The 21,848-nt window shown below is 35.4% G+C and overlaps 3 protein-coding genes across 8 annotated transcripts; all 3 read left to right on the top strand.

Moving 5' to 3' along the window:
- Positions 1–329: 329 nt before the first annotated feature.
- On the top strand, positions 330–4,221 carry LOC110834951 (proteasome assembly chaperone 2). Its single transcript, XM_022074639.2, has 7 exons — positions 330–786; positions 1,315–1,477; positions 1,788–1,846; positions 2,178–2,356; positions 2,613–2,735; positions 3,193–3,301; positions 3,934–4,221. Exons 1-7 carry the CDS (start codon positions 736–738, stop codon positions 4,012–4,014), a joined length of 765 nt encoding a protein of 254 aa, XP_021930331.1. The 5' UTR covers positions 330–735; the 3' UTR covers positions 4,015–4,221.
- A 1,264-nt stretch (positions 4,222–5,485) lies between these two features.
- Positions 5,486–8,021, top strand: LOC110834952 (protein OPI10 homolog). Its single transcript, XM_022074641.2, has 3 exons — positions 5,486–5,655; positions 6,000–6,126; positions 6,370–8,021. The coding sequence occupies exons 1-3, from the start codon at positions 5,620–5,622 to the stop codon at positions 6,807–6,809; spliced, it is 603 nt and encodes a 200-aa protein (XP_021930333.1). The 5' UTR covers positions 5,486–5,619; the 3' UTR covers positions 6,810–8,021.
- Positions 8,022–9,350: 1,329 nt separating this feature from the next.
- LOC110834950 (ras and EF-hand domain-containing protein) lies at positions 9,351–21,533 on the top strand. 6 transcript variants are annotated; one of them, XM_022074637.2, is made up of 13 exons: positions 9,351–9,993; positions 14,431–14,583; positions 15,428–15,614; positions 15,833–16,026; positions 16,400–16,468; positions 17,621–17,779; positions 17,897–18,033; positions 18,656–18,783; positions 19,434–19,689; positions 20,004–20,075; positions 20,285–20,409; positions 20,493–20,689; positions 20,983–21,533. In XM_022074637.2, exons 1-13 carry the CDS (start codon positions 9,596–9,598, stop codon positions 21,083–21,085), a joined length of 2,178 nt encoding a protein of 725 aa, XP_021930329.2. In that variant the 5' UTR covers positions 9,351–9,595; the 3' UTR covers positions 21,086–21,533. The 6 variants fall into 6 exon arrangements, with proteins under 6 accessions (XP_021930329.2, XP_087210357.1, XP_087210353.1 ...); XM_087354231.1 differs by lacking the exon at positions 9,351–9,993 and adding an exon at positions 11,732–11,749; XM_087354227.1 differs by lacking the exon at positions 9,351–9,993 and adding an exon at positions 13,187–13,374.
- Positions 21,534–21,848: the final 315 nt, after the last annotated feature.

Here is a 21,848-nt window from a genome sequence, read left to right as displayed (position 1 = left end):
ATTGTACTTAAGTTTGTGTCATGCTATACTGTAGTTGGGTCTAAGATCACAGCTGATACATTGATTTACATAAATAGGTAATTATAAAGTATTTGCATTTTGTTTCTAGGATAATTGTATTTAAAATTGTTTGTTTTCATGACATTTGGTTTGCAGTTTTATGAAAGTAAATTAGACATTTCATCAGTGTTCAGCATATTGTGGGTGGGTAATTAATGCACGGTTCTATACCTTTGTAAATGTGCGTATAGATAACAATTCTGCCGCATTCGTAATTATTTGATCTCTGATTGGCACCACTGACATCAGTGTAATCTCTGGGAAGTCTGCTGTTTCTTTTAATTTCTCATAAACAGAGCACGACTTAAATCATTTTCATTCTCCTGGTTATGGTGGCAGCAGCAGTGCAGTGTCTACATTCCCGTTTCATAAGTAAGACTGCCAAGAAAAGGATATGGTGGTGGAAGAAAATACGGACAGTTTAAATTCAAATGTTAATTAATAGACTGCATCAATAGACATGTGGAAGTGCGTGTGACAGAGGACGGGCTGTTAGTTTGTTAGTTGTGTGACGTAGTTAAAAGTATCGATATAACGCAAATTTCCGATTGCGCTGATCGACGATGACTTGAAACTGGCAGCAGGGGTGTTTTGCGTGTTTGTGTTTGAAGTTTTAATTTGAAAAAAAAATTAATTTGACATTTCTACAGTGCATGCAGGAAAGTTTATATCAATATGATCCATCTCCAGGAAAGTGTGAACTTCAAAGGCTGCATATTGATATTTGTAAGTATACATACTTACTTATGTTAGGTAACCAGTTGAAAGTTTTACACTGTACGTTGATTGTATACATTTCATAAAACTTTTACCAACCAAAAACATTTGATGACAAAATGTAGAAAATTCCCTCTCTAACTCCACTTAACATACAGAATAAGCATTAACATTGCATTTCTATTATGTACCATGGAAACATGCCATGGTCTTCTGTTTTGGTAGGATGTTTCAAGCACATGACCAAGTCTGCTGATGCACCATTGTTAATAAATTAATTAATTTTAATGTTACACAAGTCATTTTTAAACAAGGGGATTATGAATTTTGTTGACAAATACTTCAATTCAAAATGTTTTGTAATAATAAATCAAACCAACCTTGACTTCAGTGATGAAGGTTTAATTCCCATTTTCATATAGGACAGCTAGTGACTCGGAAATTGGTAATCGTTTGAAATGTAGTGGGATATGTATTTGTTACAGAAAAGCCCAAGTTCCTTCACACGTGACTTTTTGGAATGGTTTTGTGTTTCAGCCCTCCGTCTCAGTTGGAAATGCCGGTCAACTTGCTGTTGATCTTCTTATAACCAAAATGAATCCACGGAAGATTGGATTAATTTGGCATTCAGCTATTATGCCAATGGTGGGGGGAGACCCCTACAGTTCAAGTGAAACAGCTTTAACAACAAGTGGTGAATGTAAGGGACTACTTCTTCGAGCTCAACAAACATCCCCTGGCACACTTGGGGCAACCACGCCAGCTTGCTTCTAATTCTTACCGTTCGTTATTTCAATTAATTGGTCAACAAAGCCACATGGTAGACTCACCTTCGCCTTCCAAGAACTTAACCAGAGTCTTCCACCACTGCAGAAATTGTTAGTCTGTGTGTGTTAGTTGGTAACGAGCCCATTAATCAGTAACTTTGTGTCATTTAATACTGATCACTTTTAGTATGTTAATTGTGTGTTTTAACTGGGAAAATAATTATTTTTTGTTTATAATTTCAGTATTTTATTCAGAACAATGGAAGATGGTGATTTTCCAGATACGTTCACCAATCATGCAGGTATGTGGAGTATTGTAATTATACTGTTGTATGATACATAATAAGACATATAATGAGGAATGCAGACAACATTTTGATAATGTATGATTCTGTATTGGCAACAGCTGAACAGATTTTGGAAGATCACAAATTTCTGGGCTGATGGGCTGACTTGTTATTACTGAATGTATGAGTTGTTCCATAACCATAATCATCATCACTGGTTCTACAGCCTATTACAGGCTTTGACTGCCCCAAATCCATGTGTTTCATAATTTATTAGCATCATATCGTGACTTCTGCTTCTGTGTGTGTCATATATGTTATTTTGTTCACTTCGCTTCTCATGTAGGAAAAAAGTCAAGATTTTGTGGACAGGCTAATAGAATGGATAAAGGAAAACTCCATTGATAAGATTGTCATCTTAACTGGCATCTCTGACTACATGAGAAATGACAGTGAAATTGTGGGACCATCTGTGAAGTCTGTGGTCTCGCCAACATTTGCAGAGAAGTGTGAAGCGCTTAAAAGGTAAGGCTTGCTTCTGAAATACTGTAAATGTCATTATAAAAGTTAGGTTTGATGTATTTCAGAATTGTTATTAAACCTTTATTAATGTTCTACGAAACATGTTAATTTTTAAAGGGCAGACACAGAGCCCTTAAATTTGTTAATTTACATTTTAAAAGATTTTTTTAACACTTAATTATATCTTAAAATTCAACATCATTTGCTTCTGTGTATGCATTTCTGTTCATTTTTATTTTTATTTTAATATACAATTTAGGTTAGTAGAGAACCAAACATCAGACCCTCAGACACAATCTGTCATTTTGTATGATGCATCTCAAGAACCAAAGAAGATTTCTATGCATGGAGGTGGCATTTCATGGAAGCTTTTTAATGCTTGGTAAGTCTGTACTCTTTGTTTTTGACCCTGTGTGGGGCCGGCCGAATCTAAACATACCTTCACATCATATTTTTTCAGATCCATTTTAATATTATTCTCACTTTATGTGTAGGTCTTCTGAGTATTCTCTTCCTTCTAAGTTTTTCAACTAAAATTTAGAGTGCTCTTTTCTCGTGTGGCTAATTATAGTAATTGAGTAATTATTTCTGTCCCACGAGTTACATTCACCATCTTAGATCCAAACATCCTCAGTCTGTGTTTGTCCTTTGGGTTGAACGTTAAGTTTTACGCTGAAATTAAATATAATTAGAAACTGGCAGTCTGGACAAAATTAACATAAAAGTATGATGATGAACGTGCCAATGAATTTCCATTGGATTTAGTTCTGTGTTGCTCTGATGATGTAGTATAGAATATCCTTGTATGTCACATGATTTGCAAATAATTATATTTGCAGTAATGTGGGAGGTGTGGCAGCACTGGTTCTCATGAAGTACTGCTCTGACGGTGATAACATCCCAGATGCAGTAAAGTTGTGCACTTACTTAAACACGTTGTTGAACCTTGTAAGTTGTTGTTGTTGTTTTTTTATATATATATCTTAATTGCGTCATGTTTGTGTTATATCAATACATATATTTATTTTTCCAGTCTATACACAAACCTTGTTTTAAAATAATGTTGTTAAAATTATTTATAACATTTACAATATAAATTGCATTATGTTATATTTTATGGCGCTTTTCTGTGTCGTATAATATTACATCTATCACAGCGCTTTTGATTTCGACGACATGTGATAAATGTAATATTATACGACACAGAAAAGCGCCATAAAATATAACATAATGCAATTTATATTGTAAATGTTATAAATAATTTTAACAACATTATTTTAAAACAAGGTTTGTGTATAGACTGGAAAAATAAATACTTGTAAGTTTTGTTATGTTACTTTTATATCTGACGGTAGTTACTGACGAACAGAAAGGCGATAGTGGGGAAATAAGATATTTAAATTTTTCCTTTCTGTCGATCGTATCAACATGCACATTCACAGTTGCGACACTGTCTCAGTGAATTAAAGTAATACATTCGAACAGATAGTAAGATGCATGTGTATCATTTAACTTTTCAGACAGTTCTCATTTTTTTTTTCATCAACTGAAATCTTACAATAATTTCTTTCTGATTTCAGGTCCCATTTGATTGTGATTGGGAGTCCCCTCCTTCATGGACAGGTATGTTTGGCAACCCACCCCAGCTTGGTTTATACTAGAACCATAAGCCTTTACTCTGAAATGCTATTTCATTGGATACTATTGATTACTGACATGAAAAATGTTGAAATAATGTTTAAAAATATAGAAATCATGTATATATTTTCGTTGTATTTCAACACTAAAGTATGTATAAAATGTTCGTGTACTTTTCCTTTAATAAACATATCTGGTACCTTATCTAAATTTTGTAACAGATCACTTGATCACGACTTTTAATTTCACGTAAGAGCCTTTTGACCTGTGTGCGCGCAGTTTTGCCAGCTTCTGCAGCAATTTAATATCACGAATTATGAGACATGTGGAGGTGCTTTCGTCATCTCTGGTACAGACTACAGGTGACACAGCACAGTTAAGAGGCTGAATGCAAATATCTATATTGGAAACATGTTTTTCATTGAATTTTAGTCGACCACACTGTCCAAAATGCTTATGAATATTGAACTTTTATACCTTTGATATAATCTACTCGTATAATTGTCCGGTATGTTTCTGTAAGTGGATTTTGATCAGCATCCTGTGACCTGCATGCCACTTGTGGCCCTCACAATTATTTTGTGCAGCCTGTTACATGATTTGGGAATTAGCCAGTGCAAGAAGGCCAAATATTTAAGGAACAGTGGACAAAGGACTTTATCTGCATCTTTCACAGCGTTACACTCGTGTGTTATTTGCAAAGAAAGATAAGTTCTTGGGGAGTAAAATTCGAAATGACACTACAAAATAAAGCACAGAGGTCTGTATGACTTTTACTGCTGAGTTAAGTGATAAATAAGGCATTGGTTATTCAGCATATTCAATGGTACAAGAAATAAAAGATTAAAACTTATGTGAACAGTATAAAAAAAATAACAAAGTAATTTCTTTACTGTGCACTGGCATTGGATGAAAATAATGTAATCTCAGATGATTCTCAACTCTTAAAATTCATCTTTAGCAGAGATATGGGACCCTTTGATAGATTTTTGTAGCAAAAACGGTCAAAGCTAATGTAAAGGTTTCCAACCCTAGATTAAATAAAATGCAAAATGCTGAGAAATTCTTCTGATGGATATGATTGCAGTGATACTGGTTAAACTAGTTCACACACGCTCGTTTTTAAAAATAATCAGTTCCGGGTTTCAAGGTTATAAAATGATTTCTAATTTCAAGTGTTCCTTGGAGGAATATGAAGTTTTCTAGTGGTACACTTTTTTATCAACTGAGTCTCTGGCAGTGGCTATTACCACCTGATGTATAATAGCTGCGGATAGATGGCGGCATAATATATAAAGTCTTTCGGCACTATGTTGCCAACTTACGGAATCGAGTTCCTTTATTGTAGATGGTATTTTTCTTTTTTAAATATTTATTAAACAGCATGCTCGTTTACAATACAGGGTAATACTACATGCGTTTTGTTCATATTTTTGCATTACAGATCTTCAAATTTAACTTTACTGACAAATTTTGCAAAATATTTTAGGTTCTTGGTTGCATTCAATGGCACAATAACATAAGAGTGTTCTTTTGGTGATCCGTGATATGGTCATCTATGGTATAGGTGAACCGTGGTGAATTTTAGTTGTGTGACATTAGGCTGCGTTCCGTCGCCGTGTGCGAAGATGAGCATGTTTGGTGCTGTTGTTTCGGGACGACTGGTGAGATCTGTTATATTTGTATATATGTATATTATGTATGTGTGCCAGTTACAGTATTCGTAGTGAAGTCTTTTTAACCCAGATTCCAAATACTTCTGACGTAATTAGGGTAGTAAATAAAACAGAATTATTATGTTTATGACCACAACCTTTCTAACCAATAACATTTTAGTAAGCAATGTTTCTAACAAGTTAGAATGTAAATTGCCCATATTATATGTTTAATATTGCGTCTGTCTCTCAACTAACTTGAAACTCACATTGGTGTAGACAACTGAAAGTTCATGTGCTTGGCTAGTGCTTAATTTAGGAGCTCTGTGATAATGGTTTTTGCTGCATTGCAGGTTCAAACTTTTGAGCAGATTGGGGAAACTCAGTTTATAACAACAATCCATGATGCAGACCACATCAACCATATTGTTTTGTTCCTGACTGGAACTGTTCCATTTCCACAGGGCATGGGAGGTTTAGGTTAGTATTAGAACTGTGTAACTAACCATGTTATCAGAACCCAAAGGCTCGACACTGTTTATAACAAATGCTGCCACTACACACGATCCTGAGTCATTTCCCACCATCCATCCACACAGCCTACTTCCTTAAGATGCATCTAAACATTACCCTTCCATCTTCTTCCCATTTTTCCATCTTTGGGGGATATTAAAATATCATTAATTAGAAGGTTGGTAAACAGTATTAATGACATAATTTCAGTTTATTTTAGTTGGCCTGATCCAAACGCTCCTCCGACATGGCAACTATTAGGTCATTTATCAGAGGACAAACCATCAGCTATATTCAAAATAAGCAACCTGAAGAAGGGAGCTGTTGGCAGCAATGATATGGGACCTAACATGAATACATTTGGTCAACAGTTATTTTCTCATAACGCTCAGATTGGAATATCAGTAGAGCCAATATTGCACGTGCAACAACAGTCAGCTTTGGTAACAAGCCAGACCACAAGCAATTTTGTGCTATTTTGTCAGAAGATGTTGGAGAACTTCTTGAATTATGCTTCTAGTTTTGCTGTTACTCAAGTGCAAATGACAGCAAATCCAAATGAAACATTTGTTCCACTGTCAGTTCTACAGTCATGGTACAGTAACTTTGAAAGAAGATTACAGCAGAGTCCAAATTTCTGGCGTACTTGAATGATGCATAATAATCAATTTTCCACTGTATATTGATTATTCTGAGTTTCTTTAAGATCAGAATCGGTAATTACCATTAGGTATAATACTGGAAGAATTGCAGGTGAATGTGTTTGTATCTTATGTTCTGAATTTTTTATTAACTTGTGTGTTTTTGGAAAGTCATTAAAGTGTAACTTTTTTCACGATATGTAATTATCATATTCAGGCACTTTGGAGAGCTGATAAAGTAAAAACCTGTTCAATTAAGTCTGCTGATGTTCTTCTGTTCTTTATTATAAGAGTTTCTCGAAAAAATCTCAGTTTGTATCTCATTAAATGTAACCACTGATAGCTTAAAAAGGTTGAGGTCTATTGTCCATTTGCGTACAGATTTTAAAGATGGGCGCCATTTGGCAGTATAATTGGAGATGGCTAAAAGATCTATAAGACGACTCTTCATCCTGTGTTAACATTTATATATCAAGTGAGGAAGTTTGCTTATATTTAGTATAATTTTTATCACTGATATCTGATGTACATTTTCAAATGAAATTTGTTATTAAAACAAAATGTATATTATCTTTGCATTTAAAACTGCTGAATACCAGTTTTCGTAAATAGTGTTTTGAGTTCTCATAACATGAGAGTGTCTTCGTGGGGTTTAATCTCATTGAATCTTACAGGCCTTGTTATGAAAATGTTGTAAATTCCTGTTTTTCTTATTTATATTTAAAACTTGTCATATAATAAATTAAGAATTTTTCACTCCACTGAGTAAGCCGTGCACTGATGTTTTAATTTATTCGTATGATTTTATTTTAATGGTGTGGCTAAGTGAAGGCAATGATATACAATATGTTACTACGAACTGTACTTGCATTCTACAGCTTTTATCTTCAGGGTAGCTGTATTTGAACATTAATGTTGGTACATTTGTGGTTGTGGTCTATTCCTTATGAAGATGATATTGTTCCTACATTTTCTAAAATTACATTTGAAATTTCTTTCTTTTGTTGTAGTTAAAGGGGGATCTGGAAGTCTAGAAATTATTTTCAATAGCAGTGAAGTATCGTGTTTTAGGCATTTATCAATGTCCGGTTATGGCTTTATGACCCTGATTTGATTGATCTGTGTTGAGATTATTATTATTTGTTACTTATCAGTTCTTTCAATGTGATTCTTTGAATGTGAAATACAATTGTTTATTTTACAGTAAAATGCATTTTTCTATCTTGTGTTGCGATTCGTTTTAATTACTGCTGGCCATGTTTTTCCCTTGTTATCTGTTTGGTGTTTGGTTAACAAGGGTATTGCATCAGTTACTCATGGAATGATTCTGGGTTTGTATTTTTATGTATGGTTTGTTGCTGTGTTTGAGTTGTAATTTAAATTTTTGTACAATTAAGTTTTCAGTCTCCCTTCTATTGTTGGGTGTTGCATTGTAAATTACCGAAGGTTAAAATATAAGAATTACCATCAGTTATAGCATAAACCAGCCTGTAATGAAGGCTTAGAAGTTATGTGTTCCATTCAGTTTTATGTGTTTATGCCATTTTTGTGCCAAAAAAAACAATTTTCCTTAGTTTCGTACGTTCCGTGCCTGTGGCCTTGAGTCAAGATGTGTAAGGCAAATTCAGAATATCACTTTTCTATATCTGCGGCTGTGAACATGTTCCTCGTATCTCGTGAAAAGAGATCTACCAATTGATGTCAGAGGAATTTTTTTTGACATATTTCCCGTCATTTTGTACAATGGAAAACATAAAAAATGCTCCTCTAACACTTTCCTTTAACAGTACTGGTGTCTGTAAATTGTCTTCCTTACATTCCCATGAATCTCACATATGCCAATTGGCTGGAGTACCCCAATTACAATGGATAATGTAAATGCAGATATATTAATTTTACTTTTATCCATTCTCTGAATGAATAAAATGAATTTTATTATAATCATTAATATCTTGGGATTGTAGTATACCTCCGTCACCATCAAAACACTGCATATTTTTCTATCAGGAAAATATTGTAAAAATCTGTTTACCTTTAACGGTCAAGACAATTTTGGGTTTGTGACAAACAAAATTGTAGTTTATATTATAATTTATGGTAATTCTTGTATGGATAATACACATTGCTACGGTACGCTAAAACCGTGTCAGTATTGTCCTATTGAGATCTTATTTAAAATGATACTTCCATGTAAAATTTTAGCTACCAGTACCGACAGCAAGTATCCAAAAGACATGTCCAAGTTGTTTCAATTTCTGCAAGTAGTCCATTAGAGAAAAGTCCATAACTATTAAAATGTCACATTACTAATGACTCTGTTGTTGGTGCAGAATTCCATATCAGCTGACATCCCTACATACAGTGTGTGTCAAAAATGAGTTGCCTCAACAAAAGCAGTATTTGTCATATCAAAATGATAATGGAGACAGCTCTGCAATAATAAAATTAAAACCCTTAAAGTGTATCAGAATCATCAATAAATGTGAAGAGAATAAATTTATGTAAATTATAAAAAAACGTTTCCTTCAAATTAAATAGAAATTATTTATTTATGTGTGTTGATGGTGGCACGGAAACTTAAAAGGCTACATACATTTTCCTATTTGCGACCTTGTGACGTCATATCGCCACCTGTCCATTGTGAGACAAATAGACGTCATTAATTTTTATATACGTCCCTGCGGCCAGGCGAGCAGTAAGCAATTGGCTCTTCGGCTGAGTGCCACGGTTAATCGGCATTTCCATAATCTCCCGCGAAGTCCGCCTTCACTTTTTTTTTCGGATTTATTCCTGCGATGGCCCACGAACTTCAACTTGAGCAGTTGTTCCGTGCTTGTGACAAACAGGGCTCGGGGCACATAGGACCCTCAGAATTTCGTGATCTTTGCTCCAGTTTCGACATTGATCCAGACGATTCCGATACGATTTTCACTGATCTAGACCATGACGGCGATGGTCAAGTGAGTCTCGAAGATTTCAGATGGGGATTTAGAGATTTCTTAGCGCCTAGTTCACGACGTAGTTCTCTCCAGGTCAGCAATGGAGCTGATCGGAGAGGATTGTGCGGGGGCAGCGAGGAAACTGATACATGCCATGCAGAACTCGAGCGACGTCGCTCTCAAGCGAGAACTGCGTGGTCCCATTTAGTGGCAGGAGTTGGCGAAGCCAACGTTCGTAAATTCCTCAACACAAGGTGAAGTTATTGTCGTTATTTTAGTTTTCCGTTAACAGTGTGTTTTGTTTTCCACGTTTTAATCCTTCGCCTTTAAGTTTTCCGTTAACAGTGTGTTTTGTTCTCCACGTTTTAATCCTTCGCCTTTTGAAGTCTCTCATGCTCTAGTCATTCAGAATAAATAATTATTCTGAATTTAAAAGTGAGATAAGTGTAACTATCTCTCGCTTCTAGTAACGCAAATGACTGTTCTCATTCCACTTAAATTTGTTGTTCTTCAGCACATCGTTTCTGGAGTTACTAAACGTACAATTGAATCTACTTGCATAGAAAACAAAAATTCTGTTGTGATACTCTTTGGATTTGGGAAAATATGTCTACGAGTACACGAATCCTTTACACTGGTCAGTAAATAACAGTAATAAGATTATTTTATACATCAGTACGCACGGATTTGGTAAAAAGCTGAATGTAATTTTGAAAAGCAGTAACAACTTGAAAATACTGTAAATTAATACGGACCACTTACACTGATGTAGTTGCTTCGTGTGGGAACCGAAGCCACGATCCCATTGTTGAAGCGTGTCATATTTTAGACCAGCGTTGTTAAGTAGTTTAACATTCAGAACGACAATTTTTTAACACCCTAATTTTCGTGATATAACGAGGAATTTTTGTGTGAGTGCGGTAAATATTAAAATTTATACGTTTCCGTCCAAGTATCAAAAATCTAACCTCGCTTTTATCATGTGTAATAAGTAAAATTTTATTATGCAAAATAGCCTGTTTATAAATTGGCACGTGTTAGATTCCTGTGGACTGAGGTATTGGAACTATGTTTATCCTGCGTAGCCCTTGACCTGGTTATGTAGAACCTTCGTTATTATCTTCACGGTGACGCCCATACATGGGTCCCGTGATTATGATACCTCGCATATGTTTTATTTTTGTAATGCTATAGAATCGCATTTTTTTTACTTTACGAAAGAGAAATTTGACGGTAGATATCGGAACGAAATATGACTATGCCTACTATCAAGAGAGACCTTCTAGCATAAGTAATTTCATTTTTGTGTTTAGGCGTATGAGTTACGGCAGAATCGGACAAGGTCTTTAGGCGAGTTCTATAAGGCGTAATATGAATAACGACTTTCATTTGTCTTTGAATCCATTTTTGTTCCAAGAGTTTTTCTGTTCCGTATTTCAGTGGAATTCGATATGCGATATCCTACGTTTTATATCGACAAAATATGAGTCGACCAGAAACTGCAAGCTTTCTGGAAGGGGTGCCTGAATTTTGTAGGCATATTTATATATTGATGTTAATACAAATTGTTAATGTTGCAAAATTTTGACTGGGGGGCACCGTGAGACCCCCCAACCACCATTCTTCATAATGCCGGCGCTGATGGCATCAGAGTTATTGGTTATTATCGGTTTATCAGTGGAATGTTTGAAATAAATTAAACCTGCAAAGAGGTTATTGACAACCTCTTCTTTAATTACTGAGGCACTTAGGTCTATAAAATGAAAACGTATGAGGGTGTGGAGTTATAACTCCGTCCGCTTTAACCCCGGCGAAAGATTCCGTGATACCCATTTGACAGGGTGGAAGTCTGAACTAGGTCTGACGCGATACGTAATATAGAAATTTCTCGTCCCTGACGAGAATCGAAACCCGATTTTCCAGCCCGTGGCATAGTCACTATGCTGAGTGACTCATTGCGTGTAAGTTGTTCCGGAAGATAGACGATGTTCGTGCCTGAACGTGTTTCAGGTTATCAGCTATTTATTACAACAACCATCAAAACTTTCCTCTATCGACAATAGGCTATAAGCTATACCAACGCTTTCAAACCATTAAATTTATTAACAGCTTTGAAGACGCGGGTTTACGTAACACTCGATTATTTTCTTTGACAATGTTGTTGGCTTGTTTTTATTTCCAAGAACGTACGTACGGCGCACAAAACAGGAGGAGGATAATATCAGTATGGATCTTAGGGAAATAGAATTTTTGGATGTGATTGGATTTATCTGGCTCATGGTAGTGACTAGCGTCCACTCTTGTGTACATGGTAATGAACCTTCTGGTTCCATAAAAGACGGGGTATTTCTTGAGTAGCCGAGCGTAATATTTATTAGCTTCTCAAGAATTCTACAGCTTTAGTTATTTAATGTGTTATTTATTATGTTACGACTTATTAAAACAGAATTGTTTTAAAAAATGTGTCGCCTGTCCCATTAATTTAAAGTAACATTTGCCAGTCGATAATAAAAAATCGTTCGGCTTATATCCCTCTTCGATTCTCGTTCTCGTTCCGCTACAAGGACTACTATTGTGTTACTGGGTTATTATGTCGTTTTAAAAATAGGTTACAAGGGTAATGTATATTACTTACTTTCCGACACGTATGCATATAAATTGGAGACATTTTAAAACAAGCGATGCTACCACAATGTAATGTGTAATTTACCGTAATACGTATGAAGGTCTGTTTTGTGTTTAAACAGAAGCGTGTGTATGAATCATCGACTCTTTTAATAAGACACGTCTTGTTCGAGAGGCCTACACATCACCTTCTTTCGTAATTATAGTCTATAAGCATAAGAGCTGCATAATAAAAACAATTAAGTTTGAAAGAACTTCATTCAGCATTTGTAGAAAATGGAACAGGAAAAATATTAGGTAAAAAATCTGCTGAGAGATTAAATTTGTTTGGTTAGGCCTATATCAGGATACTTTTCAGCTACAGAGTTTATACGTTGTTTAATGGGGAGGTTACTGTGAATGAAAAATTAGGAAACATTTGGAAGGAAGCAATCGAGATTTATTCCAAAGTCCTGCCCCAACATTTGACGAATATCGATCTCGAAATATGAAGTACGAGTTTTGCAAACCTTTCGACCGCGACTTTCGATAATATTTTACACGCACACACACGCAAATGTAGATACAAAAAAATTATGTTGGCTCCTCTCTTTTAATAAAAGAAAGAACGCAATTCTTTGTGATTCTTTACCAGTGCCAGTTATTACAGCACGGGAAGGGGTGGGGAGGTATTTTGCTAACAATGTCAGAATGTTATAAATGTCACGCGTGCTACGTGATATTTTTCATTCATTGTTCCAAAAGAACGAATGTCTATTGGCAATGCTTTTCTACGGCGGTACGCAGGGCTGGCACCTTCCGTTCAAAATATAAAATGTACCTTAAAGTACATACGTTAAAAATTTCAGACATAACCTGGATGTATTTAATATATTTATCCATCTTGGTCACACTATTAAAGTAGAAAGTGTGAGTAAGGTACATGGCCATAAATTTACGTAAATTAAAGATGTTAACGGAATTGTAATCAAAACATGACTTAGTTACTTGAATTTCTTTTACTGATAAAGGTATGTACATCCCACACTGAGCAGGGATTTATTTTATATCTGATATCACAAAACCATTTTCAACCACTGTCTGCTCTCTTCATCAAATCAAGACTGTGGCCGATGGACTATGTTGGATCTACTCAAAAACAAAGTTACATAAAGAAGCTGATATTTCAAATAGATGGATTGGGACATAATGGTGTGGTATACAGAGAAATGTTCGAATTAATGAAATGTTAGGTTATGTTCTGCCTGGCAATATGAGGACCAAAATAATATATGCTGATATTTGCACGATGACAGTATTGAAAGGTTTGTGAAAAGGGAGGTTTGACAATGGGGCATACAATGATGAAAAAAAGCCATTGAAAAAAGTAATTATAATAGTTCTACTGCATTCAGTTATCAGAAGATAATGGAAGATTATCTCTTTTGTTGGTACTCAAATATTTGTATACATTATCTCATAGATGAGGATAATTTAATCAGCAAAACAAATAGAAGGCATGGTTATATTCCTTTGAGTGAAATACAGCTTGTTTGTTTACAGCAACAGTATATAAAAACTGAAAAGTGATATCTTCAATTCTTCTTCTAGTTTCTTACTCAAAGCTGATCATAGGCCTGATCATCTGACATCCATTATCATTTAATTTCAAAGATCGTCCGAATTTTTCCTTCTGTGTGAATATAAACAGCAGCTGGGCACACCATTCCTCCTCCTCATGTTAGTTTTACCATAAATGTGTTGAATTATGGAATGTATTATGCAGCAGTTAGCTGAGAAAACAAATTAATTAAATATTCATGTCATAGTTTCATTTATGTAACTAATTACTATAAGCTATAAAGACAGAAGAATATGTATGGATAAGAATTTGTATTTAAATTTTATAATCATCATTAACATAACAATATAAACATAAAATGTGCACTTCATTGTTAATCATGATGATTGTGACAAAAAACCACAGAATACTGAGAACCAATTCAACTGATGTCAGATTCAAATTTCAATTATTTTTAAAACTTTAATATTTAGTTGTTAAATATTTGAAACTACTCCTCTTACAGCGGAGAGAAGCTTGCAAAACTGTATGAAGAACTACAGACATCAGACACGCCCCACCATCTGGTGACACATTTTGAAGGCGCATTTAGCAGTCTTTTACAAGATGTTAAAAAATTATATGAAGATAACATGAAGATGGAAGAAATGTTTGCACGGTACGAATCTATGACAAATAAGTAGCGTGGGTACTGTGTAGTAAGTCTTGACTGCATATTAGAGGTCTGCATGGGCTAAAAATTTTAGAATTTCACCTGGCTTGGCCTGAGGACCATTTGGCCTGACCCAGCTCAAGCCTGAAATTTATATCTTTAAATATGTAACCTGTACCCCACCTGAGCCTGACTTCCTTTTATTCCAGCTTGAATGAGACTTGATCTGCTTACATTTTGCCCTGACTATTGTATTATTAATTTATGTTTCCTTTAATGCATAAATGCCAGTAATCCTTGAATTAATTATTTAATGATGCTCAAAGAACATCTGAAGTTATTTTAGCATTAGAGGAATGGTACAACGGTGTCGGATCCTAAGTTTGTAAGATGCTATTCTGAACTGGTTCTGGGTCCCTGAGAAAATAAAGCTGGTAAGACTTGTTTTCAGAGCCTGATTGTGTCATGAGCACAAGATGAATGCAAATATGAATAACGTTTCTTTGCAAAAACCAATGGCCCAAGTAAGCCTAAAATATTCTATATAACACTTGATTCATAGTGAAGTGCTGGAGAATTCTTGGAGAAGTCCTGGAAAGGTTCTGTGGAAGTCCTTAGGCGGTGAGTTTGATCCTGAGCTATCGGTTAGGTAAGACTAGTTGAAGTTACATTGGTATAAGTTAATTTGGGTTAGGTTGCGTTAGCTTAGGTTAGGTTAGGTTAGGTTGAGTTAGGTTAGGTTAGGTTAAGAGTTTAAGTTTCTGCCAGAAATGAAATGCTTATTTATTCTGTCTCTAAACCCTGAATGTGCAACACAGAACAACATACTGAAAGTATTTATGTTTTTCAGGGAAAAGGAAACTCATTTAACACACCTACAGAATCTGGAAGAAGAACTTGATGCACAAGTAGCCCGTGTTGAAGCGCAGGCCCGTGAAGAAGCCCAAATGAAATTTGAATTAGAGAAACGTAGCATAGAGGAAAAAATGAAAGCTGAAACTGCTGAATTACAAGCACATCTAAGACTCTTTCAAAAGGTTTAGTTTATACAATATGCTTTCGAAAGGATAGAATATACATTTATTGTGAACAACATATTTAGGTAATGTTATGTAATATAGAAAACAAGGATAAAATTCAAGATAAAGTGTATTGATATGGAAACCATAATGAATCACTAACACACACAGTTAGTTGATATATTTTTTCAGACAAATTAATAAATAATGGTAAATAAAAGTTTTGTTCTTTCCAGTTGAATAGTATTTTGAGTCGAGGGCGTAACGAAAAGCAGGGTCCAATATTGTTAGATAGCAGTTACAATGCAGTTTCTGAGAATCGAGAGCTGAGAAGTACATTAGCTGACACAAGGACTAACCTAGCTGTACTTCGTTCTGAAATGGCACAACTCCGATCCGAATATGAAGAAAAGTGCCATGAACTCAACTGGTATGTCCGATCTCTTTTCAGGCTGTTAACTATATGAGTGGTATATAGGTGTAAGTAATTGCATATTTGATAAAGTGTCTGTTCTCGACTTGGGCACTGAAGTGCATATGACTGAAACAAGTTTTTTTTAAGCAATATGAGGCCAGTATATTGTTTTTAAAATTGTCAGCAGTAATAATCATCATCGTCATCACCAAGATTTACTGCTTTTCACTTTGAAATATATTTCTACCTCATCTCATATATAATTATGATTATTGTTGAAGTTAACGCTCAAAAATTAGGTCTAATTTGCTGATAACTGCATGTAAACATTGACTCAATATATATTCTTGTTTGCACTATATTAAAGTTATCTTATTTCTGTTTCAAGCCAACAAGAAACAGTGACAGCGTACATGAATCAGAATGATCATGTCCACCGCCAAGTGCAGTTACTACAGTAAGTATAAAGATCACATATGCCAGTACTCAGATAACTCACCAACTTAGATTCCTCTTAAATACTTACTTACTTAGGATACTTAAGCAACCCGCTCTTGAGTGCCTTGAGTATCTGCGGGTCCCAACATTTGTTGGCTTCGATCTATTAGAAATTTGGTAGGATTCCTTGGACGAGTGATCGGCCCATTGCGAGGCCTCTACCTGTACACAGGACAGCACAACACAGAGAGACGCGGACAAACATCCATGGCTTGAGTGGGATTCGAACCCGTGATCACAGTGTCCAAGCGGCACAAGGCCCACGCCTCAGACTGCGCAACCGCTGTGACAGCATTCCTCTTAAATACTTAATTTAACTGTATAATTGAATACAATAATTTATTTACCGTCTTTACACAAACTTAAAAATGTTGTTAAAATTACTTAAAATTATAACATTTTTTCATTAGATACTAGATCTTGTTACATTTTACATTGACGACATGTTTCGATGTTATCTCATCATCATCAGGTCTATCAATTAAAATCTGTTGCACTTCTTGCTCTGCATATATTCATTTGTTTTATTTGTTTGATTTTTTAAGTCTCTTCCATTAAATTTGAAGGCTGTGCCCGGATGCTTTAAATCGGGTTGTATGTGATGTGTTGTGTCCGATATTACGGGCTCGTAGATTGCATCCGGGCACAGCCTTCAAATTTAATGGAAGAGACTTAAAAAATCAAACAAATAAAACAAATCAATATACGCAGAGCAAGAAGTGCAACAGATTTTAATTGATAGACCTGATGATGATGAGATAACATCGAAACATGTCGTCAATGTAAAATGTAACAAGATCTAGTATCTAATGAAAAAATGTTATAATTTTAAGTAATTTTAACAACATTTTTAAGTTTGTGTAAAGACGGTAAATAAATTATTGTATTAATAAACACAAACATGACGCAATTAAGATATAAATTGTATAATTGAAGCAGTACGTTAATGTGAAATGTAACTTCTTATAAGACGTGGTGTCACAACCCAGAAGACCATGTTCAACATGTTAGAATATTCCATAGAAATATATATTTTAATTACTTTACATTTCACCTTGTATGAAATTAATAAATATGTATAAAAACAGTCTTCTTTTGTTTTGTTTTATAGTGATGCCAACATGAAACTACAAGACACAAACGATAGTTTACTCACAGTCGTGGATATGTCCGGTCTCAGATCTCCACGATCTTCTTCACCTTGCTGCTGCAGTCATACTAGCTCCAAAGGTTCGCCTGTTGGACTGTCAGAGGGCAGGAAACGCAAGAGGTACTATCGTTATAAATCCACGCTAACATGTATCTTATCACCGACAAGGACAACAGCGAACTCTTAACACTTGTTAAGTCCAAACTGTTTATGCACTTTTTTTTCTTTTTTTTCCAGAGCATCACAACCAGTCAGCAGATCACCTTCAGATGTAGAAAGTTTAGTGGATTCTGCCCCCACTAGTTTTGATTCAACGCAGAATGGCTTGGGGGGTAATGTACAGTTTGGTATAAGAAGGCTGATGGAAGATTTAGGTATTCTCATTTTGTGACATTACAATTTTCAAATTTCTTTTCGATGTGCTCAGTATCCAAAAAATGTTTAAATATGTCTTTAAATCAAGACCTGTGACACGTTCATGTTTTTTTAGAATCTAAGGAAAATGATTATATTTATATTATATTTAAAAGTAGGAGGAGCTTTTTAAAATTGAAGTTTAAAAGAAATTCATTACAGTAATGAAAGACTTGTATAATAGTGGCTCTAAAGGTCTGTTGACCGCAACGGTGGTCTAGCGGTTAGAACGCTAGCCTTGTAATCCTGGGGGTCTTGGGTTCGATTTCCGGCGGTGCCCGGATTTATAACTTGTGTTGGGAAAGGCCGTGGTCTAGGCAACGGAGTTTTCCTCCGGGGGCTTCCCCGGTTTTTCCATGGCATCCCAACAATTACTCCATTCACACACAGAAGAAGGCAATGGCAAACCACTTCTGTATCACCTGCCTAAAAAACATATATGAACAGGTCCCAGTCCGAGAAAAAGATGGAAGGATCCTGTTCATAATATGTCGCCAACCTCCTGTAAAGGAGACGGCGTAATAAAGAAGAAGAAAAGTCTATTGTGTTTGTAACCATGAATTTACATGTAATATATTCTAGATTCTGGAAGATCGACAATGCGAGACAACATGGATGTAGACAGTGATAAATCTTTGCAAGAAGAGCTTCTTTGTGCTACGACGGAACAAGTTGATCTTTCTGAACCAGACAATGAGTCAACTCATAAGGTTTGCTATGTGTTCTTAATAGTTGGCAAGGATGAGTAATTATCTGGATTATCAACATCAAAGCTTAAATAATGGGGTTTCTTCACTTCTTGTTCTGTCCATCGGAAATAATAATTAACCTTCAATGTATGCGAATAGGGAGATTTAAGTTGAAGATGGCTGTCTTCTGGGTTGTCTGGTAAAAATTTACCATCGTTTCACAGGTCGTTGCTGCCTCCATTATCGTCCTAAACTCGATAGCAAGAGAATTAACAGAGTATATGACCTGGTTCAATTGGCCTAGGATAGGATTCAGTATTGAGCTGTTGTGAGCACAAAAAAGAAAATTTATTTCCATAAAACTCAAGGAATATCATAACCAGCTGAGTAACTGTCAGTTTCTCAAGAAATAATCTACTCCATGGATCTATCTGTGGGAGCTGTTACATTGTCAGCGTGGCAAGGCAATAAATTTAAATTTATGTACTTTGGACGAAGTGACATCTTAATGGTAGGGTGGGAAACAATGTAGCTTCGCTTTAGATTATTAAGGCTAGTATGAATTTTGCAATTTGGATTTTGAAACATATACAACTGTTAACAACTTCACTGTACTGCATTGTTCCCCCATCGTCACAAAATTAAAAAGTTGCATAATTTTCTTTGCCTAGATGGATGAGTTGGACTGTAATGCGCCATTAATGTTTCATACCCAAAAAAGCCCTGTTCTTGGCAGAAGGCTCATTTCACCCGGAAACTTGATAGAAGTCCCGCTGGATCCAGTTATGCTGGGAGGACTTGAACCTAACGGTGCACCAGACAGAACATACAAGATAGTGTTTGCAGGAGACGCAGCTGTGGGAAAGAGCAGTTTCATTTTACGCTTCTGTAAGGGCGTCTTCATTAGCAATATAAGCTCTACATTAGGTAATTATTCTTCCAATATAATACCATTTGTGTTTTGTCACTGCAGTCACTACCAGAGACTGTTTCTTTATTAATTTATATAAACAGCATTTTGTGCTGAAGTTGTTATAAAAGGTTCATATAGTCAGAATTAAAAGGCCTAAAATAATTCCAGGTGCTTCATAATCATGTGTCACCATTCAATTCAGGCGTAAAGGGTCAAGACTGACCACAGAGACACTCACACTCACATCAACAGTGACATGTGGCACTTCATTTTTCAGAAAACTCGAACAACGGAATACAATAGTTATATTTGTAACTCTGCATTGCAGGAGTTGACTTCCAAGTGAAAACTATCAGGATTGATGAAAGAAATGTCACACTTCAGCTATGGGATACCGCAGGCACGTAACTTTTCGTAACTGTTTAATATTCACACAACATTTTTCACGTACGTGCTCGTCTCCGAAATTCACGAAAGGTTTTTCTATAACCTGTGCAATATTATTTCAAATTATATAAGCTGAACATAGTTCCATACTTTAAATATACAGATTAAGATTTTAATAAGTGCATTTGATTTATTTGTAAACCATGGTTGTCTTCGTTTTAGGGCAAGAAAGATTCCGTTCCATGACGAAAACTTATTTTAGACGAGCAGATGGCGTGATGTTGCTGTACGATGTTACAAGCGAGAGGTCATTTCTTAATGTGAGACAGTGGATACAGAATATAGATGTAAGTAAGGCGTTATTTAAAATTTGAGTTCATGCATAGATTTTAGTTAAGAATTTTAAGTATTATGTTTTATGTATAAATAGGAGGTGACTAAACAGCGCGTTCCAGTCATTATATGTGGTAACAAGGTGGATTTACGGGCTGAAGCCCAATCTAAAGGGATAACATGCATTGACATGGTGGAAGGGGAGCTTTTAGCGCGAGACTGCGGAGCCATATTCCTTGAAACAAGCTCAAAATCTGGCATCAACATTCTAGATGCTGTCCTAACACTTACAAGGTAAATTTTCTATACTTAATATTAACCAACCAACAAACTCTTCTCAGTCTGATTCTTTTTGTCATGTTTTAATAGATTTATTCTTTACCGACTATTCGACGTTGACGCCAACAGAGAGCAGACACCTTTAAAGCTTCATTGTAATTTATGAAGTAGAATACTTGAAATGTGCCGTCATCCATGAAATTATCTCAAAGGAAAAAATCACCTAAGGCAGTGAACACAAAAAGAAGATGCTCGTATATGTTTGTATATGTAATATATATATATATATGAATATTTATTTATTTCAGAGAAATGTTAACTAGGGAGGATGTAGAGGTGCAGACGTCATCACTGAGAATCTCACAAGCTCATAAACCAACAAATTCATGTTGTGGCAGCAGCAAGAGTTGACTGAGAAATCTGCGACTACAAAAAAAAGACTGATATTGAGAGAAAATATTTGTATTAAACACAGTCAAACAAATGTGGTTAAATTAATGAATGAGGTATTCTGAGTTATATTCTGAAATTTATGAAAGTGCTTGGGTCAAAATTAGACATCTCCCTTAGTTCCCAGATAGATACAGCCATTGGAAATGAATGAAATATAACTGCCCCCTGATGACAGAGGCAGCAAGCACGTGTGAAGCGACGGTAAACTACCAGACAACGCCCCAGAAGACAGTCATTTTAGTTTCCATTGTGAAAATATGAAATCTCACCATTCATTGTGGTAAATGGTACACTCTGTATATTGAGAAAGATGCAATTATTTAAATTCTTATGTAAGAAGCATGAACCTACATAAACTTTTCAGCAGTGTGATGTAAGTTTGCAATAAATGTTATTACCAGCAGTATGTAATATAAGAATTGTCATTATTAATATACCTTTTTACAAGTATAAAATCTGAATCCATTCACTTCTAGCCTGGAAACTGAAACACTGAAGTGAAAAGTGTGTATATTATAATGGGGATCATTGTATAATTTTCTCTAAAACGGACTAGTTCGTCTGGGACTGCTTTCTTTCAAAGAATCTACGATGGTAAAGTTGTCCCTGGTGCAGAGGTATAGCTCCACACATCTTGGCACTAGATGAAGGCAAGTGGTCAGTTTCAAGCCCTGTCATAACTGCATATCTGACACATCGGTAAATTTCAGACAGACTACAT

Source organism: Zootermopsis nevadensis, unplaced genomic scaffold (genome assembly GCF_977971745.1).
Source record: "Zootermopsis nevadensis isolate Lab colony 2312 unplaced genomic scaffold, Znev_1.0 Znev_ptg000023l, whole genome shotgun sequence".
Lineage (NCBI taxonomy): Eukaryota > Metazoa > Arthropoda > Insecta > Blattodea > Termopsidae > Zootermopsis > Zootermopsis nevadensis.
This window is presented reverse-complemented; position numbering and strand designations above follow the sequence as displayed.